Here is a 19,970-nt window from a genome sequence, read left to right as displayed (position 1 = left end):
GTATTTCTTCAGTTTTTGAAGACTTAAAGAAATAATCTATTCTAGCGAAACCTCCAGTCTCTCAACACTTTGAGATGTTACAAATTATCTATACTGTCTCTGACTATGACTTTGGCTGTTTGATGATCCTGATCTCTTCAAAGCACCCACGCAGAACACATGAGCAGTAAATTTTCCTTTGAACTTCATTTCCATCTCCCTCTCCCCCAAAAGCAAGAAACACAGCTGGCAGCTCAGGCAATGAGCGCAAGTTAAATAACTTCAACAGGATTTCTCTCAGCTGCTTACTACTTCAGCCACGTGCAGTTTTGTTTAGTCTTTAGTTCTTCAGATTTTCTTTAATAAAAAGCTTTACAGAAGCATTTCAGCCTCTTATTGTAGCTTTTTAATGGTTAAAGCTAGAGATAAAAGTGCTTATTTTCAGAGAGAGCAGTGGTTATGGATGCTTTTTGTAGCCTTCAGTATTAACTGCTCACTCAAAGGAAGAGACTGCAATTTGTGAGGAAATTAAGTGTTTCCTGCTTAATTTGAGAAGCTGATGCCTGCATTGTGACCCACAGATAAGTACTGCATAAAAATAAAAATGCACTGACGAGCTTTAACAAGTACTTCCCTGCTTTCCTGTCCACTGAATAAGAGCTATTGTTTTGCTTATAGAGCTGGTTTATAGCTTACAGCTCCTGTTTTAAATCACACTGTGATATCACAGAGTAAGAGCTGCCAAGTGCCCTTGTACTCCTTGATGAGTAAAACATATACGCCAAGCAATTCACCTCAAAGACAAACATCAGCATCACTTCTCTGACCACTGACATAGCTTCTAATGGGTACCAAGGGGCTATGTAAAAAGCACTTTGTTTTTTCCTTCACCAGAAGTTGAAGGTGCTCTTGCATTGTGTTGCCAGACTGGAAAAACAAACCCTTCTTAGCCATTCCTGCCATGCGTTACTATTCTGAGACACCACCCTGAGTCATCATAAGCTGCCGAAAAATTTACTAACCACAATTAAAGCTGCTGATTTCAATCCGCTTTAATAGCTTTATAAGGAAATTTGAGGCCTAGAGTTAAGAATTACTCCATCAGCATTACAACAACTTGTACAGCACCGGTGTATGTACATATGCATGTACTTTGTGCCACTCATTTGCACACAATAGTGGAAAAAACTTTAAAGACTGCATTAAACTGTGTTAAAAGATACCTTGTTCCTTAACTGTAAGTTTCCTTCCTGCGGGTACAGCAGATGCAACATTCAATGCAAAACTGCACCTCTTGTTTGGATTAAATCAAGGTAACACTGTCAGAGAAGTGATCCAATCTCTTGACCTCACTTCCCTTACACTGCTCATTCATACAGTTACCTGAAGTTTTTTTTTTTTGCTGTAGCACTGATATTCAGTTAGAGCAGGAAAATTCTAGGATTCACAGGTTTCCTCTAAATTGGCCCTTCCCATATAACACAACGAACCGCGTCTGGTCTTCTTCCTTCTCTGACAGGTGTTCTTTAGTCTGTTGCAGTCCTTCTCAGCTTTTATTTTCTTGCTTGAAATTTGCATTCAAGTTTTCACACACTTTCTAAATTTGCTTTCTGATTTTTGCACCTTCAACCAGAGCTTTCATTTTCTATGCCTCAAAACTTCAGTCTGTAACACAAAATAGGGCATTAAAGAAACATGATAGAGACGGAAGAGCTCAAATTGCATTACTTCGGAAGCTTTAGGAGCTTCCTTTTACATACACACAATGTGAAGCATAGATAAGTTTTAGAGCACAGACTTGCATACGAGTTTGCTAAGCTATGAAATAGTGACATGTGTATGACATCTAGAAAGTGATTAAAAGCAACCAAAACCCACCTGGAAATGGCCACATCACTGACATGTGTTAGTCCCAAAGATGGCTGAAGGACCAGTCTCAGGAACTCGCTCAACAGAAGTTTATTTGGACGTGGTACGCTGGTTCTTAGACCAATTCACAACTGCTTACAGAGTGAGTGATGTGCGCACAAAGCGGGATTGTGCAGAAGAGCCCCCCACCACGTTAAGTCTTGCACAACCACCAATTACCACATGGAGTGAAGAGACATCACTCTGTTTTCTGAGAAGGCAGGCTATCACCAAGAAGCCTTTAAATATCAGGACATTTAGAGCACCATCCTCTGCAGTTCTGCATTTAGAGCAACACAAACTCTCAGTTTTGTTGTTGCTGTTTTGTTTTTTCCCCCCAACACTAGTGATTGAAGACAGGAATGATGCAGATGCAAGACAAGGCTCCCTGAAGGTCAGAAAAAGCTGCCTGACTCCAGACACTCCCCCCTGTGGGATTATTTCTACTTGGGTAAAGAGGAGACAGCCCTCAGGTGCCTCAAAGCCCTTTCTGTAAATTTTCATTGTGGTCACTGACACAGCTGCTTACAAAGAGGCCATTCAGAGCAGTCTTGTGCTTGCAGCTCCGTACATCCTACACATCTCCCTGTAAAGGTCAGTTTTACATGGATTGACTTGACACACAAGCCCCAAGGCCGAGCCAGACACGAAAGCAGAAGCAAGCACAGTCTTGCCTACAGAAGTCACACCAGTCTATCACGAGAGCTAAAAAGGAGACTAACTCCCCCACGACAGGTATGGTTTGCTGGTGTAAAGATGTGGGTGATGGCAGTTTCTCCTACAAGGGCTGTGTACCATCCCATGGCAGCATCAGGTACCTTTAGATCAGGGTAATGTCAGTCGTGCATTGGAGAAGTAGAGAGCTTAAAGGCAATATTTACTTACTGAGAGAAAAAAAAGTCACACCCCCAAGCCAAAACAATACAGAACACTAAGGACAAACAGTTCAGAACATCTGACATGCAAGCTGAGGTCCCAGTCGCACTGACACAGGCATCGTGTGACTTATTTCTCCAGTTCTAGACTTTAGCCCTGCTGTCAGGGGTGTCAGACACTTAAAACAGTAAACAGGAGGAAGTTCAACGTAAACTACTCTCAACCCTGTTACTCTCGACCCTGTTTCTCCCCTGTTTTTCTGAAAGCAGACACGTACCTGGCTCACCACAGACTCAGATGTCAGTAAATGCTGACGCTGAACCCTCAAGCAACGTACTAGGTCTCCAGGCCTCCATGCCAAGCAGCTCTGCTTAGAGACTGTAACTCCACAAGGGAATTCCCAGCTTCTGCAATTCTGTTCTTTAGTGTCCAACGTTAATGAACTGCTCACAGTGCTCAAGAGGTAACTTCCTAGGCAAAGGGATTCATGCAAGCTATTTAGACTTCTCAAAATTGTCTTTCATGGAAGTACTGAATATTTAAAGACTATTCAAATAGTTTTGCTTTTTTAACAGAAGTGTAAATGTTTCCTTTGTGACAGCATAATAGTTTGCCATATTGTAAAAACATTTTTATATTGTGATTTTATATAAACCGATAATGGAAAAACAACAGTCAAAACAGCAATTTGAGCTATGGAAGAAGAGCAGCTGATGATTCAAGCCCTAAGCAACTTTTATGTAAACAAACATCATCAACCCTCAGAGGTGGCAAAGTATCACCACCCCTATTTAATATGGTAATCACAGTATTTAAGTTCCACTACAGAATCATAATGTAATTACAAATTCCCAGACAGCTGCACTCAGTGCACATTTCACAAAGGCTGGAGAGCTGCCTGTTAGTTCTGCATGCCATGCTACTGATAAAAAAAAGTTTTACGCCTCCATGTGATTAGACCTTTTATGCTAGCCCTACATCTTTCAGGTGACAGGCAACAACATCCTAATCTGATGATAGGAATACACCCAAAAACGCAAAACATGAATAGGCACACATCTCCCACCCTGTGCTGTGATATTTGTAAGCCTTTGGGCAGCAAAGGTGAGGATTTCTGAGCCTGTCAGCAGGATCCAACTGCTACAGCAGGTACTCAAAGCCAATATGAATTTACTTGAGGTAAGGGAGGAAGAAAAGAAGGGTGAGGTTGAAGGGAGCGAGATCTGGCATCACCTTCACAACAGTGTCACTAGGATTTTTCCTTCCCTCCTCTCAAGATCTACCTACCTCCCAAAATCCACAGATCTCAGGCACATGGCAGCTCCAAAAGGAGACAACTCCAAAAGGGGACGAGGACAGAGGTGTGAGCGTGGTGACAGAGGGTGGTTCAGAGGGTGGTTCAGACCAGGTTCAGACCATGGGATGACTACCACTGATACGATGGCAGCAATGTGTAACAGCCTGCGTGCTACAACTGGGTGTCACAGAGCAAGATATGCCACAGGGCTGATATCCTGGCCAACACTGATCACGCACTGCAGAAGGCATCTGCAGTATGAGCTTAAGGGCTAATGAAGAGCTAATGGAGGGACCCAAGCCTCCAATCACTTCCTGAGTGACTTGAAAGCATTCATAGGGTGGAGATGCTCTCAACCCTCAGGAATTCCACAGGTTTTGCAGGCAGACCCCTAGAAGAAGACCACTCACAAGCAGAAACAGACCACTGCAGTATAATCTCGGTGCATGGATTTCCCTTAACGGCTCCACACCTGCCTCTCAACTCTAACAAAGAGGACTTTGACTCTAAAATTATCTTGTAGCTAATTTAGGATAATCTTACACAGCTTGCCTGTTTTTTTCCATCTCTGTTCTCTCTGAAAGCATACCCCTCCCTTTTTTTTTTTAATCTTCCCATCCTGAGTTTACCTTCTTCAACACTGAGGTGTTCAATCCACACACCACCACCCAAAATGCCTGTACATTAAACATCTCCCTCCCACAGCTCTCCCACTTAGACCAGGGCATGAGGTTCAGAGCCAGGCTACACGCTGCCTCCAACCAGAGCCAGACAGTGCCAGAAGCATCCTCTCCTCTCGCTACACCTCCAAGCAAGAGGAACCGTTACCTCCCCTCCAAAGTCAGGGATATCAAAGGTCGAGATGCAAAGCTTCCCTGACACATCAGGAGAAACTGGTGACTGCATTGGGAAAACTTAGAAGAAAAAAAAAAAGGCAGGATTTTGAGCTTTCTGCAAGGGGACTGCACCAGCGCTTGTAGTCAAAATCATGGTCTGCGCATGTGCTATGGATTTCACCAACACATTAAGAACTGTTAGAACCACCAGCAAAATAAAGCTGGGGTTAGTAACAAGAATCTGATTCCCATTTAAGAGAAGTTGGAATCATCCAGGGGGTGCACGCAGATATCGTTGGGGGTGCAGCTGACCAAGCCATAGCAGAGCAGGCACCTTGTGGCTGCAGTCAGCTGCTTCACCTACAGCAGGAACACACAACAAGAACTTTACCTGAGGAATTCAGCACCGCAGCACCCGGGAAGCTACAAAAACACGCTAATTAGCTAAGTTAGGCACCGAAGAGCAGTAAACACCCCTCAATCCCCACAGAAACGACCCGCCTGAGGACCCAGCTCTCCGCTGCGCCCCGCCAGGCTTCCCCTCAGCCAGCCCCGCAGCCAGGCACGGAGGGAAGGGACGTTTTATTGCAAAACCCACAGCTCCTACCTGCTGCGAGAGGTAACGCGTCAGGTAAGGACCGGGAGGCGGCGGCGGCGCTCCCCGGCGGCGGCGAGGAGCCAGTAAGGCACCGAGCTCGCCGAGAAGGAGAAGCAGCAGGAGGGGGAGGAGGAGCCGCGGCATGGCAAGGCCTTAGGGCACTGCCCGCCGCCCCGCCGCTTTATGGCGGCCCCACCGCCCCCTCCCCGGCCGGTGCCGGCAGGAGCCGGCGAAGGGGCGTGACCACACCTGCGCCCCGCGCGGGACGCGCTGAGGGACGGTACCGGAAGGGGAGGGGTTTTCGCTTCGGTGGGCGGGCTCTGAGGGTTTAGAGGGTTGCGATTGGTTGCGCCGAGAGGGGACGACGCGCGCGCCCTCTCGCGGTTGGCCGGCCGAGGTGGCGGGCGTGAAGCGGGAGGGGCTCGGGGGCGAGGCAGGCAGGCACCCTCGCATCTCATTGGGTGGAGCTGGGGGAGGCCCTACCGCCGCGCTGCGTCGCCATTGGCTGAGCGCCTCCTCGTCCCCGCCCTTAGCAACGACCCTTGGCAACCACCCGCACTTCCGCCTTCTCCTCAGGGGCCGCGCTGTCATGGCGCCGCGCCAGGCCCTAAGGCGGCCGGGACGGGGACGGGGCCCCCGCGGCGGGGCGTAGGGGGCCCGGCGGGGTGTGGGGAGCCCCGCGGCTCCCTCTGGCCCTCGGCGTCCTCGGGGAGCGGGAGGCGGTGGCTGCGCTGGGGTAAAAGCCGTGGTGCGAGCCCTGGGAGCCGCCAGAGGGCGGCGGGCGCCCGTGGAAAGCGTCGGTGAGGAGCGGCAGGGGAAGGGGCTGGGGGTCCGGGCGGTGCCTCGGGGCTCAGCGCCTTCGTCGGGGTCGCTGGGTTTAGTTTTGTGAGAAACTAAGTTGTGGTTTTGCGGTAGAGAACTCACCTTCCGTATTCCAAGGTAGCTGTGTAGTCGTAATAAGGAGAAATGCTAAGTAGATAAGTGGGCAGTAGAAGGCCTCGCTGTTCCAAAATAAGGTAGAAGCTTGAGAAAAACAGGATGAGCGGTGTGAGAATGGTAAAACAAAGATCACAGGTTCTCAAAACATAAGAAAGGAAAAAGGAGAAATTAAAGGGTTGATCAAAAAAATTGTGCATATATGGTATAGCGGAGCGTCGAGTAGCTTGTGAACCTGTAGTACTCAGCCAGTGAGGAAACAGGGGAGGTGATCAGGTGTTGGGTGATAGGGAATAAAAGGTTATGATTTGTTTACTAAAATGCGCTCCTAATTGACAGGACGCCCGCCATTGCAATCATGAATAAAATAGCTTCACAGAAGGTCCTGTCTGGAGAAAATTATTGAGATTTTTCTCACAGTTTGAAAGCCAGCAGATCTTCTGCGTTTGGGCTGTGTTCGCTTCTGACCAGCTGGCAGATGTTATTTCTGCCATAGAAAGCGTTACTGGGATTGAGCCCCTTGCTCTAAAAGGGTCTCTTAATTTAACCTGTGGAAAAATGCAAATTCTTCTATGCTTTAACTCACAGTTTTCAATAGAATACTGAAAATATTTGCCATGTTTTCAGGAATCTCTTAATTAAAAAGTTCAGATAGGTGACGGTATGCTTTGTTTAGATAGTTCTGAGTTGAAAAGCAATTGGAACGTGGAGCACCTGCTGATTGCTCTAAGCCCATCTTTGGGGGTACTTTTATGACCTTTTTTTATACATTGCTGTGTTTTATTCATACTGCGTGGTGGTGTCCTGTACTACAAGTAAAACAAAAGAGTTCTAGTTTAGCACAAATTGAAGGTGGGCACCACTTAATGTCAAACGAATCCCTGCTCATGTATGTTCTGAAGCGAAATTTTTCATTTTGGTTGGCCGTCCAGTAAAGCTTTTGCCTTTTATTGTCTCTTTTTTTTTTTTTTCCCAGGCCTTTTTGCCATAGGGAATATTTGTTTATCTGATTTTGTTTTTCCTCTGAACTACTCAGAGTTATGACTTCAGTCACTCACATTTTTCTAGTACGCGTGTTACAGTTCTTGTTTTTACCAGAATGCTGAGAACAGTGCCCCTGAGGGCCAAGGGATTGGCCGAGACTCGAACGGTTTTGTAGCAAAGTATGAACAAAATGTCAGCGTTGATTATAAAACAGCTTTTAACATATAAAAGCCACATTCAAGTCTCCTTTATCTCCTTAGCCCTCTACTTCCCTAAGGGAGTTATGGGGTGAAGAAGTGGAATTCACTTCCTATTCTGGGTTTGTTCTGAAGTACATATTGAAAGGAGATTTATAACTAACTATTACGGCAATAAATGTGCTTTTTCAAAGAAGGATTTATAAAGCCTTGTTTACATCAGCTGTAGAGAACGTTTTGGTAGCGAAAGTTGGAACTCTCTGATTAACATTTCATAAAACCAGAACTCCTTAAACATTTTGACTTGCCTGTTTCAGGTGATTCTGTGAGTACATGAACAAAGCAAGAGGACTCTTGGCTGCCTCTGTAGTTTCTGTCCAGAACTCCTGCTTCATTTATCCTGCTTGTCAGAGCTGCTTTTCTAGGCTGGTGCTGAACCCCAAGAGGTACGTGCTGTAAGCTGTTCCATCCCGCTGGCTGTTCGCTGTCAGAGGCCTTGCAGGTCTCTGAGAGCCGAGCACGAAGTTACCACTAACTAATCAGAGAAATAAATGATAACTTCCATAAATATCTGAAATTAGCACCATTTGGATTTCTTTAAAGTTCTGTAGCAGTTTGAAGATCACTAAGAATCAAGAGTTATATTGTGCCACATGAAGTCAAAGGATAGTTCAGGAGAATGCAGATGTGTGTTAATATCTTCCAACTGCATCCCTTGCACTTCAATTCTTTGGTGCTGTTCTGAAGTTAGAAAGCATTAGTTAAAAGCCCCTGCAAATCAAACCATATATTTTCTTTATTTCTTCTTATTCTGTGTGTTCAGTGCATGATGTAATCCATTATGATTCTTCCACTTGCTGTGTGTCCAGGTAGAGATGAGCTTTCCTTTTTTTCCTCCCACTGTTAACGTCCAACTTATGACACATAAAAGAACAACAAATCGATGAGTATCAGCACAAAATGGAAGGAGCTGGCTTTGCAAAGGAAGGATATCTGTTGTTTCGCATGCTGAAGTCAAAGATGTAACAGCGCTATTTCCTGGTGTTTTTTTTTAAATCTAGGTTTTATACTAAAGTTCCAGAAAGAAAAATCCCAGTAGACAGCAAAACACAAACAGACAGAGGTGCCAAGGAATTCAGAATCCCCCAAAGGTCATTCAAAGCCCACTGTATCTCTGCAGCTTGACAACAGACTAGCATTTAATCAATCTACCAAAGAAACCAAAGGGATTCAGTAGTGATACAGGCCCCTTGCTGAGCTTACGTTAATATTAATGCCTCAAGGGATAAAGACTTAAGAAGCAATCTTATAATTTGCAATGGAATATTTGATGCATTATTCTAGTGGCATTTAAACTGCAGATCAGATCTTAGCTCAGCAGTGAAGTTCATGTGTTCAATTTGTTTTTTATTCTTTTATTGTCCCTTATCAGATTTAACTGTCTAAAGTGTGGCTGCACAGGTGAAGCTAAAGATGTAGGGTACAGATACAGATTGTCCCTGAAGATTGCTGACACAAATGATTTGTTTGACATTAGTGTGTTTGGAAGTTGCTTAGATCCATTCTTCGGTGTCACTGCAGGAAATCTGCAAAGGTAAGGAATGGATCGCATCTGCCTGTATAACTGCTGCTTTTTCTTCAACCTCAAAAGAAAGAAAAAATGAGATGGGCTTGGATGGTGGGGAGACAAATGGGAAAAAAGCTGTTAAAATGTTCCCTTCCAGCATTTCCCTAGTACCCGTCACCTTGAGAAAATGGTTAAGTTTGTTTTCTTCCTGAAATCTTGAAATTTTGATATGTATTACTCTTATGTAAGAGATCCTCTGCTTTTCTGTTGAAGATGCATTAGAGCGAGTCCAGAGGAAGCCACAAGGATCATCAGAGGGCTGGAGCACCTCTCCTGTGAAGACAGGCTGAGGGAGTTGGGGTTGTTCAGCCTGGGAAGAGAAGGCTCCAGGGAGGCCTCACAGCAGCCTGCCAGTACCTAAAGGGGGCTACAGGAAAGCTGGGGAGGGACTCTTTGTCAGGGGGTGCAGTGATAGGACAAGGCGGGTGGCTTTAAATTACAAGAGGGTAGGTTTAGATTAGATACAAGGAAGAAATTCTTCACTCAGAGGGTGGTAAGGCCCTGGCACAGGCTGCCCGGAGAAGCTGTGGATGCCCCATCCCTGGAGGTGCTCAAGGCCAGGCTGGATGGGGCTTTGAGCAACCTGGGCTGGTGGGAGGTGTCCCTGCCCATGGCAGGGGGTTGGTACTGGGTGGGCTTTCAGGTCCCTTCCAGCCCAAACCATTCTGTGATTTCTATGATTTCCGTTCTAAGACGAGTACCAGCTGCTAAGTGAGTTTCACTGTTTAGTTGGGCCCTTGGGTGGATCCTTCCACCTAAATTTGAGATGATGTGATTTTCTTCATCTAATGGCAAATTATGAAGTAAGTTGACTTTTCCAGAGATGTAAACGTAATTTTCCCTCAAGATTTGAAAATAAGTCTTAAGGTAAAAAGAGCCTGTCAGGTTTATGGTGTTTTTTTTGGTTGGTTGGTTGGTTTTGGTGTTTGGGTTGGGTTTTTTTGGTTGTTTTTTTTTTGCTTGGTTGATTTGGTGTTTTTTTTTGTCATTTTTTTAATTTGGCTGGGTTGTTTGGTTTGGGGGGGATGGATTTTTAGTTGTTTTTCTGTTGTTGTTTAGTTGTTCTAATAGTTAGGATTAAGAAAAAAGTGTGTGTCTTACAGCTTTTTTTTAATGGGAGCAGGTGTTCCTTTAGCATTGAGGGATTTCTAAGAAAGGCTGTTAGTCCTCAGAGCCTGACCACCCACATAAAAAGCTTCAGACTTTCTGATATGTCAAACTGCTATAATAAGATATTCAGATACGTTCCCTTTTTCTTTCTCTCTGTTTTTATTTTCCACTGATTCGTGTTATCATCGGGTCAAAGATAACTCTTTTTAAATCCCATATTAACAGCATTAAAAATACTCTTATGGGGGTCATTCTACACTAGACTGCTGTACTACTGTGAACTGTGAAAAGCAAAACTAATTGCATGGCTTAATATGGGTGCTGCCATCTCTGTAAAGATGCAGGCAGAAAGGATGTGTAACTAACAGCAGCATATATGGCAGCATTATAACATGTAAATCATTGTGCTGATCCAAAAACTGGAGCCACACAAGGGACACCCAAATGTTGTATGTATATTAAACCTATACAAAGTATTGTTTGCTCTTATTTCACTGTAACAAATTAAGTGAACGAAACAATTCAGTTTATAGGTTCACAATTTCCTGTGTTCATTCTGTTTAGTTTAAGCTACCACAATATCTTCTCTTAATTCTTCATTCTGTTTAATTTAAGCTACCACAGTATCATCTACCTACACTACAGCTGAACTGCTATGTAAATCTTCCTGCGTCGATGCATTATTTCTGTATGTTTTTACTCAAGGTGTATTGAAGACTTTAATCAGCTGTCAGGAGAAACAAACAGAGATGCATCTCCGGGAATGTTAGTTGAAGCAGTTGAAACCTGTTTCATTGGAAAAAGATTTATATTTGGAGTGAAGGTAATTTTTAATCCATATTACACTCATTATAAGAGTTTTTTCATTAGCTTGTAGCCAGCTGGGGGCATAGACTTATCAAGACATTTTTTCAGAATGTCAGTATCCTGAGGATAAAATTTAGGGCTAGAATATGGGAATGATTCTGCTCCTCTTCCTCAGACTTCTGTGTTATTTTAAATGAGTCACATTCAAAAGCCATCTTGAATGGCAGTAGTCAGCTTGACAGCTTGTCAGGGCTGCTTTTCAGAGAGGCTGAGCAATGCCAGCTCCTGTGGATGTCAGTAACAGCTTGGAATCTGTATTTAAAAAAAAATAAAAGCATATACAGTTCGAGCATGAAACAGACTGCCTTTGCAAGCCTTGCCTTACCTTTCCCATGCTGCATAGTCTTCTGGTTTCTGAAATGTAGGGAGATGCACACATCCCCTTGCAGCATTTTGACATTTCTGGATTTAAGAGTGTTTAAAAATGGTTATAAAGTACAGCTGTTCAACATATGCATCTGTGGTTTGCCTGTGTGCTTAACAGACTCTGAAATATTAGCTGTTTGTAATATTTCCACGGGAACTGTCTTTTAAGTTCACTTAAAATGGTGCTTTTGAGGGTCTTTCATATTTTAAAGTCTGTGGACTAAATCTTACCTGGCTCAGGTGTTTCTCCTCACCCACAGGTACCACAAAACTTGTGTCTGAGCTGAGATTTTCCTTGTGTTGTGTCTTAAGCAATGGAAATTGGAGAACCTTGTGGATTAACTTTATTTAGCTAGAACCATTCACCAGCTCTCTAGGTTTAATACCTTTACAAATATGAGTAATCCTTCTGTATGTCAACAGCCTTGTTGCTGCTTATGGACACACAATGCCTGAACATGTATGCAAAGACCATTTGCTCAGCCTGTGGCTACGGACGTTTCTATATCACTTTGTTCAGCTATGCATACAGTTGCACTCTCCCAGATAAAATTTAGAATCAACACAATATACTTTCTAAAAAAATAGAGAGAGATGTATAAACATACATATATATTTTAAGACTTACCTAGAAAGGCATTGTCCTTGGCTAACAGTCTTCAGTTTCAATCTTTGCACCCAGCAGGGACTCAGGGAATAGAAGGGTGGATGAATTTGAAGACAGCTATATATGCTTTTGTCTTCTCTGGCATTGTCAGACCTTCAGGGGGAGATAAAAGAAGGTTTATCCACTTCTCAAAACATTAGATCCTCCCTCTGCTTTTAATATCACTTCATACCTGCTGTTTCTTTGGAGAGTGGAGCAGGTGTTACAAGGAATTGCAGCTGAAACTCCTTTGAAATACTACTCTCTAAATATATCTGAGAAGATAAAGGTTGTAAATTATTTCCATTTCATGGAGGTATCGCATAGAAAATAACATGCTGGCTTTGGTAGCTCAGCTGCCAACTCAGGTATCTGGTACCAGAGTGCTTCGCTTCAAGTACTGCCCAGTGCCTCCTAGACAAAAGAAAAGCACTGGCATTAGGCAGCTCGCCAGTTGCACAGAACTGTACTGGAGGAAGCTGTGGAGCACCCAGTGCCCTAATGGGAGGAAGAAAATTTCTGTGAAGTTCTTCCTTAGAATTCTTGGTTGTTTTTCCAGCTCCAAAACTCTGCATAATTGCAGCAAGCAAAGTGCCTCTCGCTGTGATGCCCTTTATAGCCCTTGCCAGTTCTTATTTCCCAGGGAGTGCTGCTTTGCGTGACAGACTGTTTCGTCTTCTCTTTGCTGCAGATTCTGACCTAAAAGAGATACCTAAATTTAAGCCTGACTTAAAAGGTGTGCCTTAATTATTTTTTTTCTGTCTTAAACCAAAGCATTATACTAATTTTTCCTTTTCCCCCTCAGGGTTGTGCAAGTGAGGATGGAGGGTGTTCTTTTGCCAGCAGCATCTTGCAAAACTGTTCCAGAATTAACAGAGGTACAAAAACCCTTACAGCTTGCCAGATCTTCCTGCCAAATGCTGCTGTTACTGGCTTTACTGTTATCAGCTACTTTCATCGGCTCCTGCAGTCCAGGAAATTCGGGAACCATAATAACAGCTCACACTTACCTGATTCATTGTCACCTCCAATAGATGATCCTGTCAGCGAGCTCAGCAGCTTGTCTAGCTGGAACAGAAACTCCTGTTTTGTTCAGTCTAGTAGCGGAGAAAGTTTTTTAGGGTGCTGGCAGCAATCCTTCAGCCTGACTTCATCTGTTGCTTGGGTAACAGCGGAAGACTTTCCCACTCTGGAAGTGGGAAAGCTGGTGAGTGAACAGCATGAAGAAGAGGGGAGGCCTGTCTCTGCAGAATCGTGCAGTGTAAGCCTTAACAATCAAACTCTTTGGGAGTCACAGTTTTGCAGCTCTTCAGTGAGGGAAGAGAATAAAGAGGAGGAGGATGAATTAAATTCACAGCCTAGTCAAACTGACAGAATCTCTGAGACTGATAAATTAGAGAGAATTTCCTCTTCAGAGACAAAGTGTTCACTTCCAAACAGTTCCAGGTTGTTAAAAAATCCCTCAGAGTCTGGAGTAAAAAGCATTTACCCAAAGACTAATATTGGAAACGATTCTTACAAAGAAAAATCCCCAAGCTCCCTTTTTTACGACCGATGTACCTCAACTTCTAATCATGTAAGTGTAACTGGAGTGTCTCAGACAGACTCCGTGTTTTGGGAGGAGCTCCCATTCTCAGAAAGCCTAAATGAATTTTTAGCCAGAATAGAAAGTGAGAGTTTTGTAACGTCACCCCGTCTTGCTGCAGGCCAACATACCGCCCTTGAAAGCAGCAAGTTGAGTGTAGATCTTAACAAATCGTATCCCAGGCAAGCCCCAGGAGGTGGTGGTTTACCTGAAGAGAGCATATCGGGGAGGTTCTTGCAACCAGCAGGGAAAGATAGTTGGGAGAGCATATCATTTGCTTGGCATCAATCAAGTTCAAATCCTGTGAGTGATGAGGTGTCACAACATGAGTCTTTCTGTAGCATTTTATCTTCAGCTGACAAGGAATGTGGAGCATCTTGCGTTATACCGAACCCTCATCTACTTACTCCATCACAGTCCTTACCAGTTACATCAGAGTATTCTGCTTCCAAAAGAAACAGACAGCCCAAGGAAGCAAATACTGAAGTTTCAAAGTCAGCTTGTCCTTTTATCAATCTGCAGTGTGCTGCTGAACATGAAACCTTCTGTTTACAAAGGAGCAAGAGAGCTACCTGCGTGCAGTCTGTGCGTGATAGCTGTTTAGCTGGTAGTGGAAATAAAGAAAATTCTTCTTATGTAGCAAACCAAAGAAAAGATCTTATATTCACAGGGAAGTGGGACTCTGATCCAGCAACTCCCAACAACACAAGGAGGATGTATGAAAGAGAATTAAAAACATTGACAGAACTGCAAGGAAATACTTTCAAAAGCATAAATAAGAGAGAGATGATATGGAACAGTAGCTGCCCTGAAGGCAGCTACAATGCTTCTGCTGATCTCTTTGATACAAGTGAGGTAGCAAAAACTGTAGAGTTCTTAAATAAGTCATGTAACTCTCTGATACAGGAAGAGACTTTGACAGGAAAGGTCACAACTCCTGAACTGGGGCTTTTTCCTGTGGGTGTTCCCTGTAACAGTTTAAAACAGACCCCTTCCCTACATAGGTCCCCTCTTGCTTTTCGTAAACACAGTACACCAGTAGCTTACCCCTTTTATGATTCAGAATGCAATTCAGTTAGTGCTCAAGACTTTGTTCCTTATTCAGAGTCAACTCCTGTGGCAAAACCTATCCAAAAACTGTGGTCTTTGGGGGAACAAAGCTCTTTTGTCACTATATTCACCCCTAAAAATCCTGCTAAAATCCATTCCAAATGCAAGCGATCTAGGGCTTCCTTTCAAAACACTCAGTTACAGCAGCTTACTGGCAGGTTAGTGAAACGTGAAAAGCTGAGTAACAGGGAAGAGAAAGAAAGTAATAGCTCTGTTTCACAGCTGTTCCAAAACAGCCAGTTGTCTGCTGACTTTGAGGAGTGGATCCCTCCATCTGCAAACAAAAGACAGAAACTTACCGCATCCTTAGGCTTAAAAACAGCTAGCTGGGCTACTGGCTCGCAAGTGACCTGTGAGCACGGGGACAGGAACCCGATTTCTGGAAGCAAAGAGAACAGTGAAAAAGATGCATGCTTCAGAAGTGAGGGGTTAAACTCTGGGAATACAGCTGGGATTCTAGCAACTCCTGTGTCTGCAGGTACCACCAAGGCCTTGTTTTTAAATGATTCAGTCCTGGAAACTTGTTCCTCTTCAGGAGGAAAGAATCGCCTCTCACGTGCAAATTATTCAGGGGTTATATTGGAAGGGGCAACAGGCTGGTCTCCTGAGTTGTTCTTCCAAACACAGAGCCCCTTTTTCCATAAGCCAAAACAGTAAAAAATGATTATTTTATGCTGTGTTATTTTAAATTATTTTTAAGACTTTTTTTTAGAATGACTCATATGAAGAAAAGAGCTGTTTAAAAACAATTTTTATATACTTTTTGGCGTATGTCTTCCTAAGATTATCTGCTTGTTTGCAGGGCTTTGTACAATAGAGATGGGGAAGAAAGAATTCTGCTGTTACTTTATCTTACTGTAAATTAAAACATGCAATAAACACTTATGTAAATGTGTGAGCGTTTAATAATCTCACTTTTTCAAGTACAAATAGGTGAAGTATTTTATGGTTCACTATTGTCTCTTCCTCACAAGAATTGCCCCTGGAGTCCGTGTCCCTCCCAGGTTCTTACTGGATGACTCTGGGGATCGATCTGAGATCGAACACGCTGCTTCTGCAGTCGAGCAGGATATTGGTGAGCTATGCCCCAAGAGCACAGGTGTGCTGAGACTGCAGCACTTCTGCAGGCTGTGAGAAGAGAACAGTTTCTCATGACTACACAGCGAGTCTGCATAGGTAAATAGACTACAAAAAAGTTCTTCCATAGCTGGTGGTGGTGGTTTTGTTGTTGTTGTCGTCCCTGTATATCCTTTCCCTCCTCCTTACAGTTCAGGAAATTGAGGTGCAGGTTCAGATTTGTCCAATAGTAAGAGAGCCTGAAGCCTAGTTCTGGATATAACTGAAAGACCCTAGGCAGCAAACCATTTTTTCTCCTTGCTGTTCAAGATACTTGAGCGCAGCCCAGAATTTCTTCCTGCTGTTTGAGGCTGCTGCAACAGTAGGTGGCAGTGCAAGAGGCTGGGCTGGGTAGGGTCTTAAATGCCAAAGCCCAGATCTCTGTAGTGCCTTGGTCCTAAACATAAATGGAAGAAAATAAACATCCAGTTACTGATGGGAAAAAAAAAAAAAAAGAAAAAAAAAAGGGGGGGGCAGAATTAAAGGTAATTAGATGAGAGGACTAAAGTCATGACAAACATCATACCTGTGAGTGGGGTCACTTCCTAAGTGCTGTGCCAGTGATGCCAGCCTAAACCACGAGGGCAGAGCGCAGCAGTGATGTGCTCTGACACACAGACCCCTGCGCAGGACTGCCTGACACAGCTGAAGGGGCACGCCAGTACCAGAAGAGGCTGTATAGTTGTGTGCTGTTGGTGAGTTGCCCAGCTGAGCTGCAGGCCTGCAGCAAGTCAGAGCCCCAGAACTGCACTGTGGTTGCTCCGGTCAGGACAGTGCAGGGCTGTACGGTGAGCCTGTGTGAGCCAGTCTGGATTTGTGTGTGTGCCTGCATTTACTGATGTTACACCTGGTCAAATAAAATCCTACTCGATGAGTCTGTTAAGGGGAAGTGGAAAGGGAGTAAGAAATGTAGCCTATCTGGAAATGGTGAATCTGAATAGGGGGGAATGGGCTAAAGTTGCGCCAGGGGAGGTTTAGGTTGGATATTAGGAAGAACTTCTTTACTGAAAGGGTTGTTAGGCATTGGAATGAGCTGCCCAGGGACGTGGTTGAGTCACCATCCCTGGAGGTCTTTAAGAGACGTTTAGATGTAGAGCTCAGTGATATGGTTTAGTGGAGGACTTCTTAGTGTTAGGTCAGAGGTTGGACTAGGTGATCTTGGAGGTCTCTTCCAACCTAGACGATTCTGTGATTCTGTGAATTTATATCTTATGTAGAAGAAATAAAGGGAAAGACAGCATTACCCACATCGACAGCACTGAGCACAGGGAAGGATCTGTTGAAGGGTTGTTAAGAGATTGGTGCCCTAGCCAATAAAGCACATGCTCAAAACCAGTCTCCCACATAAGATGAGACTGGTGCCACTGGCTCTTAAAGCACTCCCTTGTGAAGAGCTGGAGAAACACCCAGCTGGACAAAAACCCTATCATGGGGGGTTTGATCCGATCTGAGTGATATGCCAGACCTGATGCATCTAGCACTAAAACACTGCCAGAACTTCTACATTGTATACCTGACCATGCCTTGACATGAAACGTTTCATCCAAAGTGCTTTTATTCAGTGGCAAATTTATCCCTGTACTACACTTAGAAGTAGTTTCGTACAAGCTGATATGATGCAATTATATGGGGGGGGGGGGATAATAAATTAAAAAAAAAAATAAAACACAGCATGTTTAACACTGAAAGTAATTAATAGAACACCTGAAAAAACACAAAGTTTGTGGTTGATTCCTTAACCTTAGAAAGACAAAAATTGAGATTAGATTTTAAATTAGATGGGACTGTCTGTACGATAGCATTGACATTCATGCAGGGCAGTCAGAGCCCTCTGTTTTATGCAAGAGGACTGCATCAATAACACCAAAAAGTACTGTCGTGTGACAGATGCCGGTCAGTGAACTGGCATCTGGGCAGAGTGCCCCAGGTGCTCTAGAGGAAGGATTTGTACACGAGAGGATGGAGGCAGGCAGCTGTGGTGTTCTCACTCTTGCAGCCTGTGGGGCTTGCATTTCTCCCCCTGTGCAGGTTGTTCCCTTTTTGTCGGAAGCCTTTGTGCTCCTACGGTGTTTCCAGCCCCATTTACACGTAGCAAAGCCTGGCACAAGCGTCCTTCTGTAGAATGACCTTGCTGCTACACCTTTCAATCTAATCTTTTCTATTCTTTTCTGTTCTGTTCTACTGAACAAGAAGAAGGTTGCACAGCCCAGAGGTTACGTGGTTCTTGCAAGGAAGAGCAGCCCCTCCAGCCCAGGGAGCAGCGCGTACGGCCCTGCAGTGCCGGGCTGGGCCAGCTGCGCATCCTGCACAGGCAGCCTCGCTCCACACCCCAGCTCGTCTCTTACCCTCCCCAGGCAGAAGCTGGCTGGGCTTCTCCAGCCATCACCCCCACAGGGAGCACACTGCAGCCCTCACCTCGTTCAGCAAACGCTCAGTTCCCAAACTGCCTGAGCTTCAAGGATGTTTTCTTCCCCTCCCTTTGCCCAGTTCCTGCTTAGAAGCACGCAGGGACCTTTCCCTCTGCAAATACCTTTTCCTGTTTTAGTGCTGACTCAGATTGCCAGCTTCCTGGGGAAACGCAGAACAGATGGTCCAGCCCTCATGGCAGACATTTACCGAGGAAAGACTTTCAAGGTCGGTGGAAGAGGCAATAAAAGACACATGGTGTCTTCAAGCTTCACAGCTCATTTCTCACTGTAAGTGTTAGCAGAAGGGAGGAAATCTGATCTCCAGGATGTCAGAGCGCAAACTTTATATATGGACCAAAAGGCTTAAAACAGGAGAAAGTCTCCTTTTTGGATCTCAGCTCCACAGAAAGGCAGATCATTGGGGAAGTCCAGCAGAAGAAGCTGTCTTCTGTGGGCACAAAGAGCATGTTGAAGGCTGAAGAGACCTAGAATTAAAAAAAAAAAAAAAAAAAAAGGCAGTGGGACAAAGAATATGAACCAACTCAAGCATCCAAAGCATCCAAACATCACCTTCATCCACACAACCCCAGCATCCTGCTAGGACAAGAGTTTAACCAGCTACAGGTTTCAATACCCTGGAGTGAGGATGCTCCCTCTGTCAAATACCACCCTCTGGTGACTGCAATTCGCATTTCTTTGGCATTTCCAACATGGCTATGAAGTCTCTGGTTGCCAATATTATTATTTTTTTCTTTTGCTCTAGTGCAAAGGGACAGTGCTCCCATGGACAACAGCTCTGCCTCTGCTCTTGCTACGCTGAACCCAAGCAGAAAGTCCTCAGCAGCCATTCGGCTGTAGGTCTGAATTAAATCACATCCTCCTAAAGGAATCAGTTTGTCGCATGTTAAAGGCAACTTTGCTTTGCAGATCAAATTGAAACAAAACCCGAACATCACAATCAAGCAAATCAGACACTTTAAACGCCAGCTGGAAAGGATTAAACATTTATTTACATACAGATACATATGTAAGCAATTTCTAAGTATAAAAAGGACATTACAAATAAACATGAAGCATCATACATTCATCATCCTGGTCATCCAAAATACATTCCTTCCTCAACCCCACTGTACCACACTTGACAACAGGAACTTAGGAAAAAAAAAAAAAACAAACAGACAGGTCCAATGGTTCTGACCGTCTATGGTTCACAGTTTGGCGACTTGCTAACACCTAAACCCTTTCCAAAGACAGCGCTCTCCCAGCAACTCGAGATAAATGGTCTGACCAAATGTAGGGCATTTTCTCCACTGAAACGGTTGTGCTTGATCATCAAGAGACGTGTCCGCTCCTCATCCTTTTGGCCACATGTTTAGGACGTTTAAGCAACCGGGGTTCTCGCTAGAATTCTGTACATTGTGCTAAATTCACAGTTGTTGGGGAAAATACAGCAGGTCTTTGCAAAACAGCTGAATGTGTGGGAAAAACTCCAGTCCCAGGAAATTCCTTTAATGCTGTGACTTC

The 19,970-nt window shown here is 44.3% G+C and overlaps 2 protein-coding genes and 1 long non-coding RNA gene across 4 annotated transcripts in view; 1 reads left to right on the top strand and 2 right to left on the bottom strand.

The window, feature by feature from the left end:
• The window catches only part of PRCP (prolylcarboxypeptidase), a 32,459-nt gene extending 26,679 nt beyond the window's left edge, over positions 1 to 5,780 (bottom strand). Inside the window, exon 1 of the mRNA XM_083796585.1 lies at positions 5,504 to 5,780. Within this exon, the coding sequence (XP_083652711.1) occupies positions 5,504 to 5,638 (135 nt within the window). The 5' untranslated portion in view covers positions 5,639 to 5,780. The remainder of the gene's footprint in view (positions 1 to 5,503) is intronic.
• A 247-nt stretch (positions 5,781 to 6,027) lies between these two features.
• DDIAS (DNA damage induced apoptosis suppressor) lies at positions 6,028 to 15,828 on the top strand. 2 transcript variants are annotated; one of them, XM_083796432.1, is made up of 5 exons: positions 6,028 to 6,290; positions 7,929 to 8,057; positions 9,044 to 9,205; positions 11,054 to 11,171; positions 13,033 to 15,828. In XM_083796432.1, exons 2-5 carry the CDS (start codon positions 7,945 to 7,947, stop codon positions 15,577 to 15,579), a joined length of 2,940 nt encoding a protein of 979 aa, XP_083652558.1. In that variant the 5' UTR covers positions 6,028 to 6,290; positions 7,929 to 7,944; the 3' UTR covers positions 15,580 to 15,828. The 2 variants fall into 2 exon arrangements, with proteins under 2 accessions (XP_083652558.1, XP_083652557.1); XM_083796431.1 differs by having other exon boundaries at positions 6,029 to 6,294.
• LOC310880659 lies at positions 15,600 to 18,995 on the bottom strand. Its single transcript, XR_014571846.1, has 2 exons — positions 18,569 to 18,995; positions 15,600 to 16,435 (listed from the first exon to the last, which is right to left on the bottom strand). It is a non-coding gene; the product is annotated as an uncharacterized lncRNA (long non-coding RNA).
• Positions 18,996 to 19,970: the final 975 nt, after the last annotated feature.

Source organism: Anser anser (assembly GCF_964211835.1).
Source record: "Anser anser genome assembly, chromosome: 1".
NCBI classification, from domain to species: Eukaryota; Metazoa; Chordata; class Aves; order Anseriformes; family Anatidae; genus Anser; species Anser anser.
Note: the sequence above shows the minus strand (reverse complement) of the source record. Positions and strands in the feature narration are given on the sequence as shown.

Excerpts from the sequence above, each read along its gene's own strand:
- DDIAS (XM_083796432.1), top strand. The coding sequence starts at position 7,945 with ATGAACAAAGCAAGAGGACTCTTGGCTGCCTCTGTAGTTTCTGTCCAG. Across the intron at positions 8,058-9,043 it reads CTGGTGCTGAACCCCAAGAG|ATTTAACTGTCTAAAGTGTG; the intron begins GTACGTGCTGTA and ends GTCCCTTATCAG. Across the intron at positions 11,172-13,032 it reads GATTTATATTTGGAGTGAAG|GGTTGTGCAAGTGAGGATGG; the intron begins GTAATTTTTAAT and ends TTTCCCCCTCAG.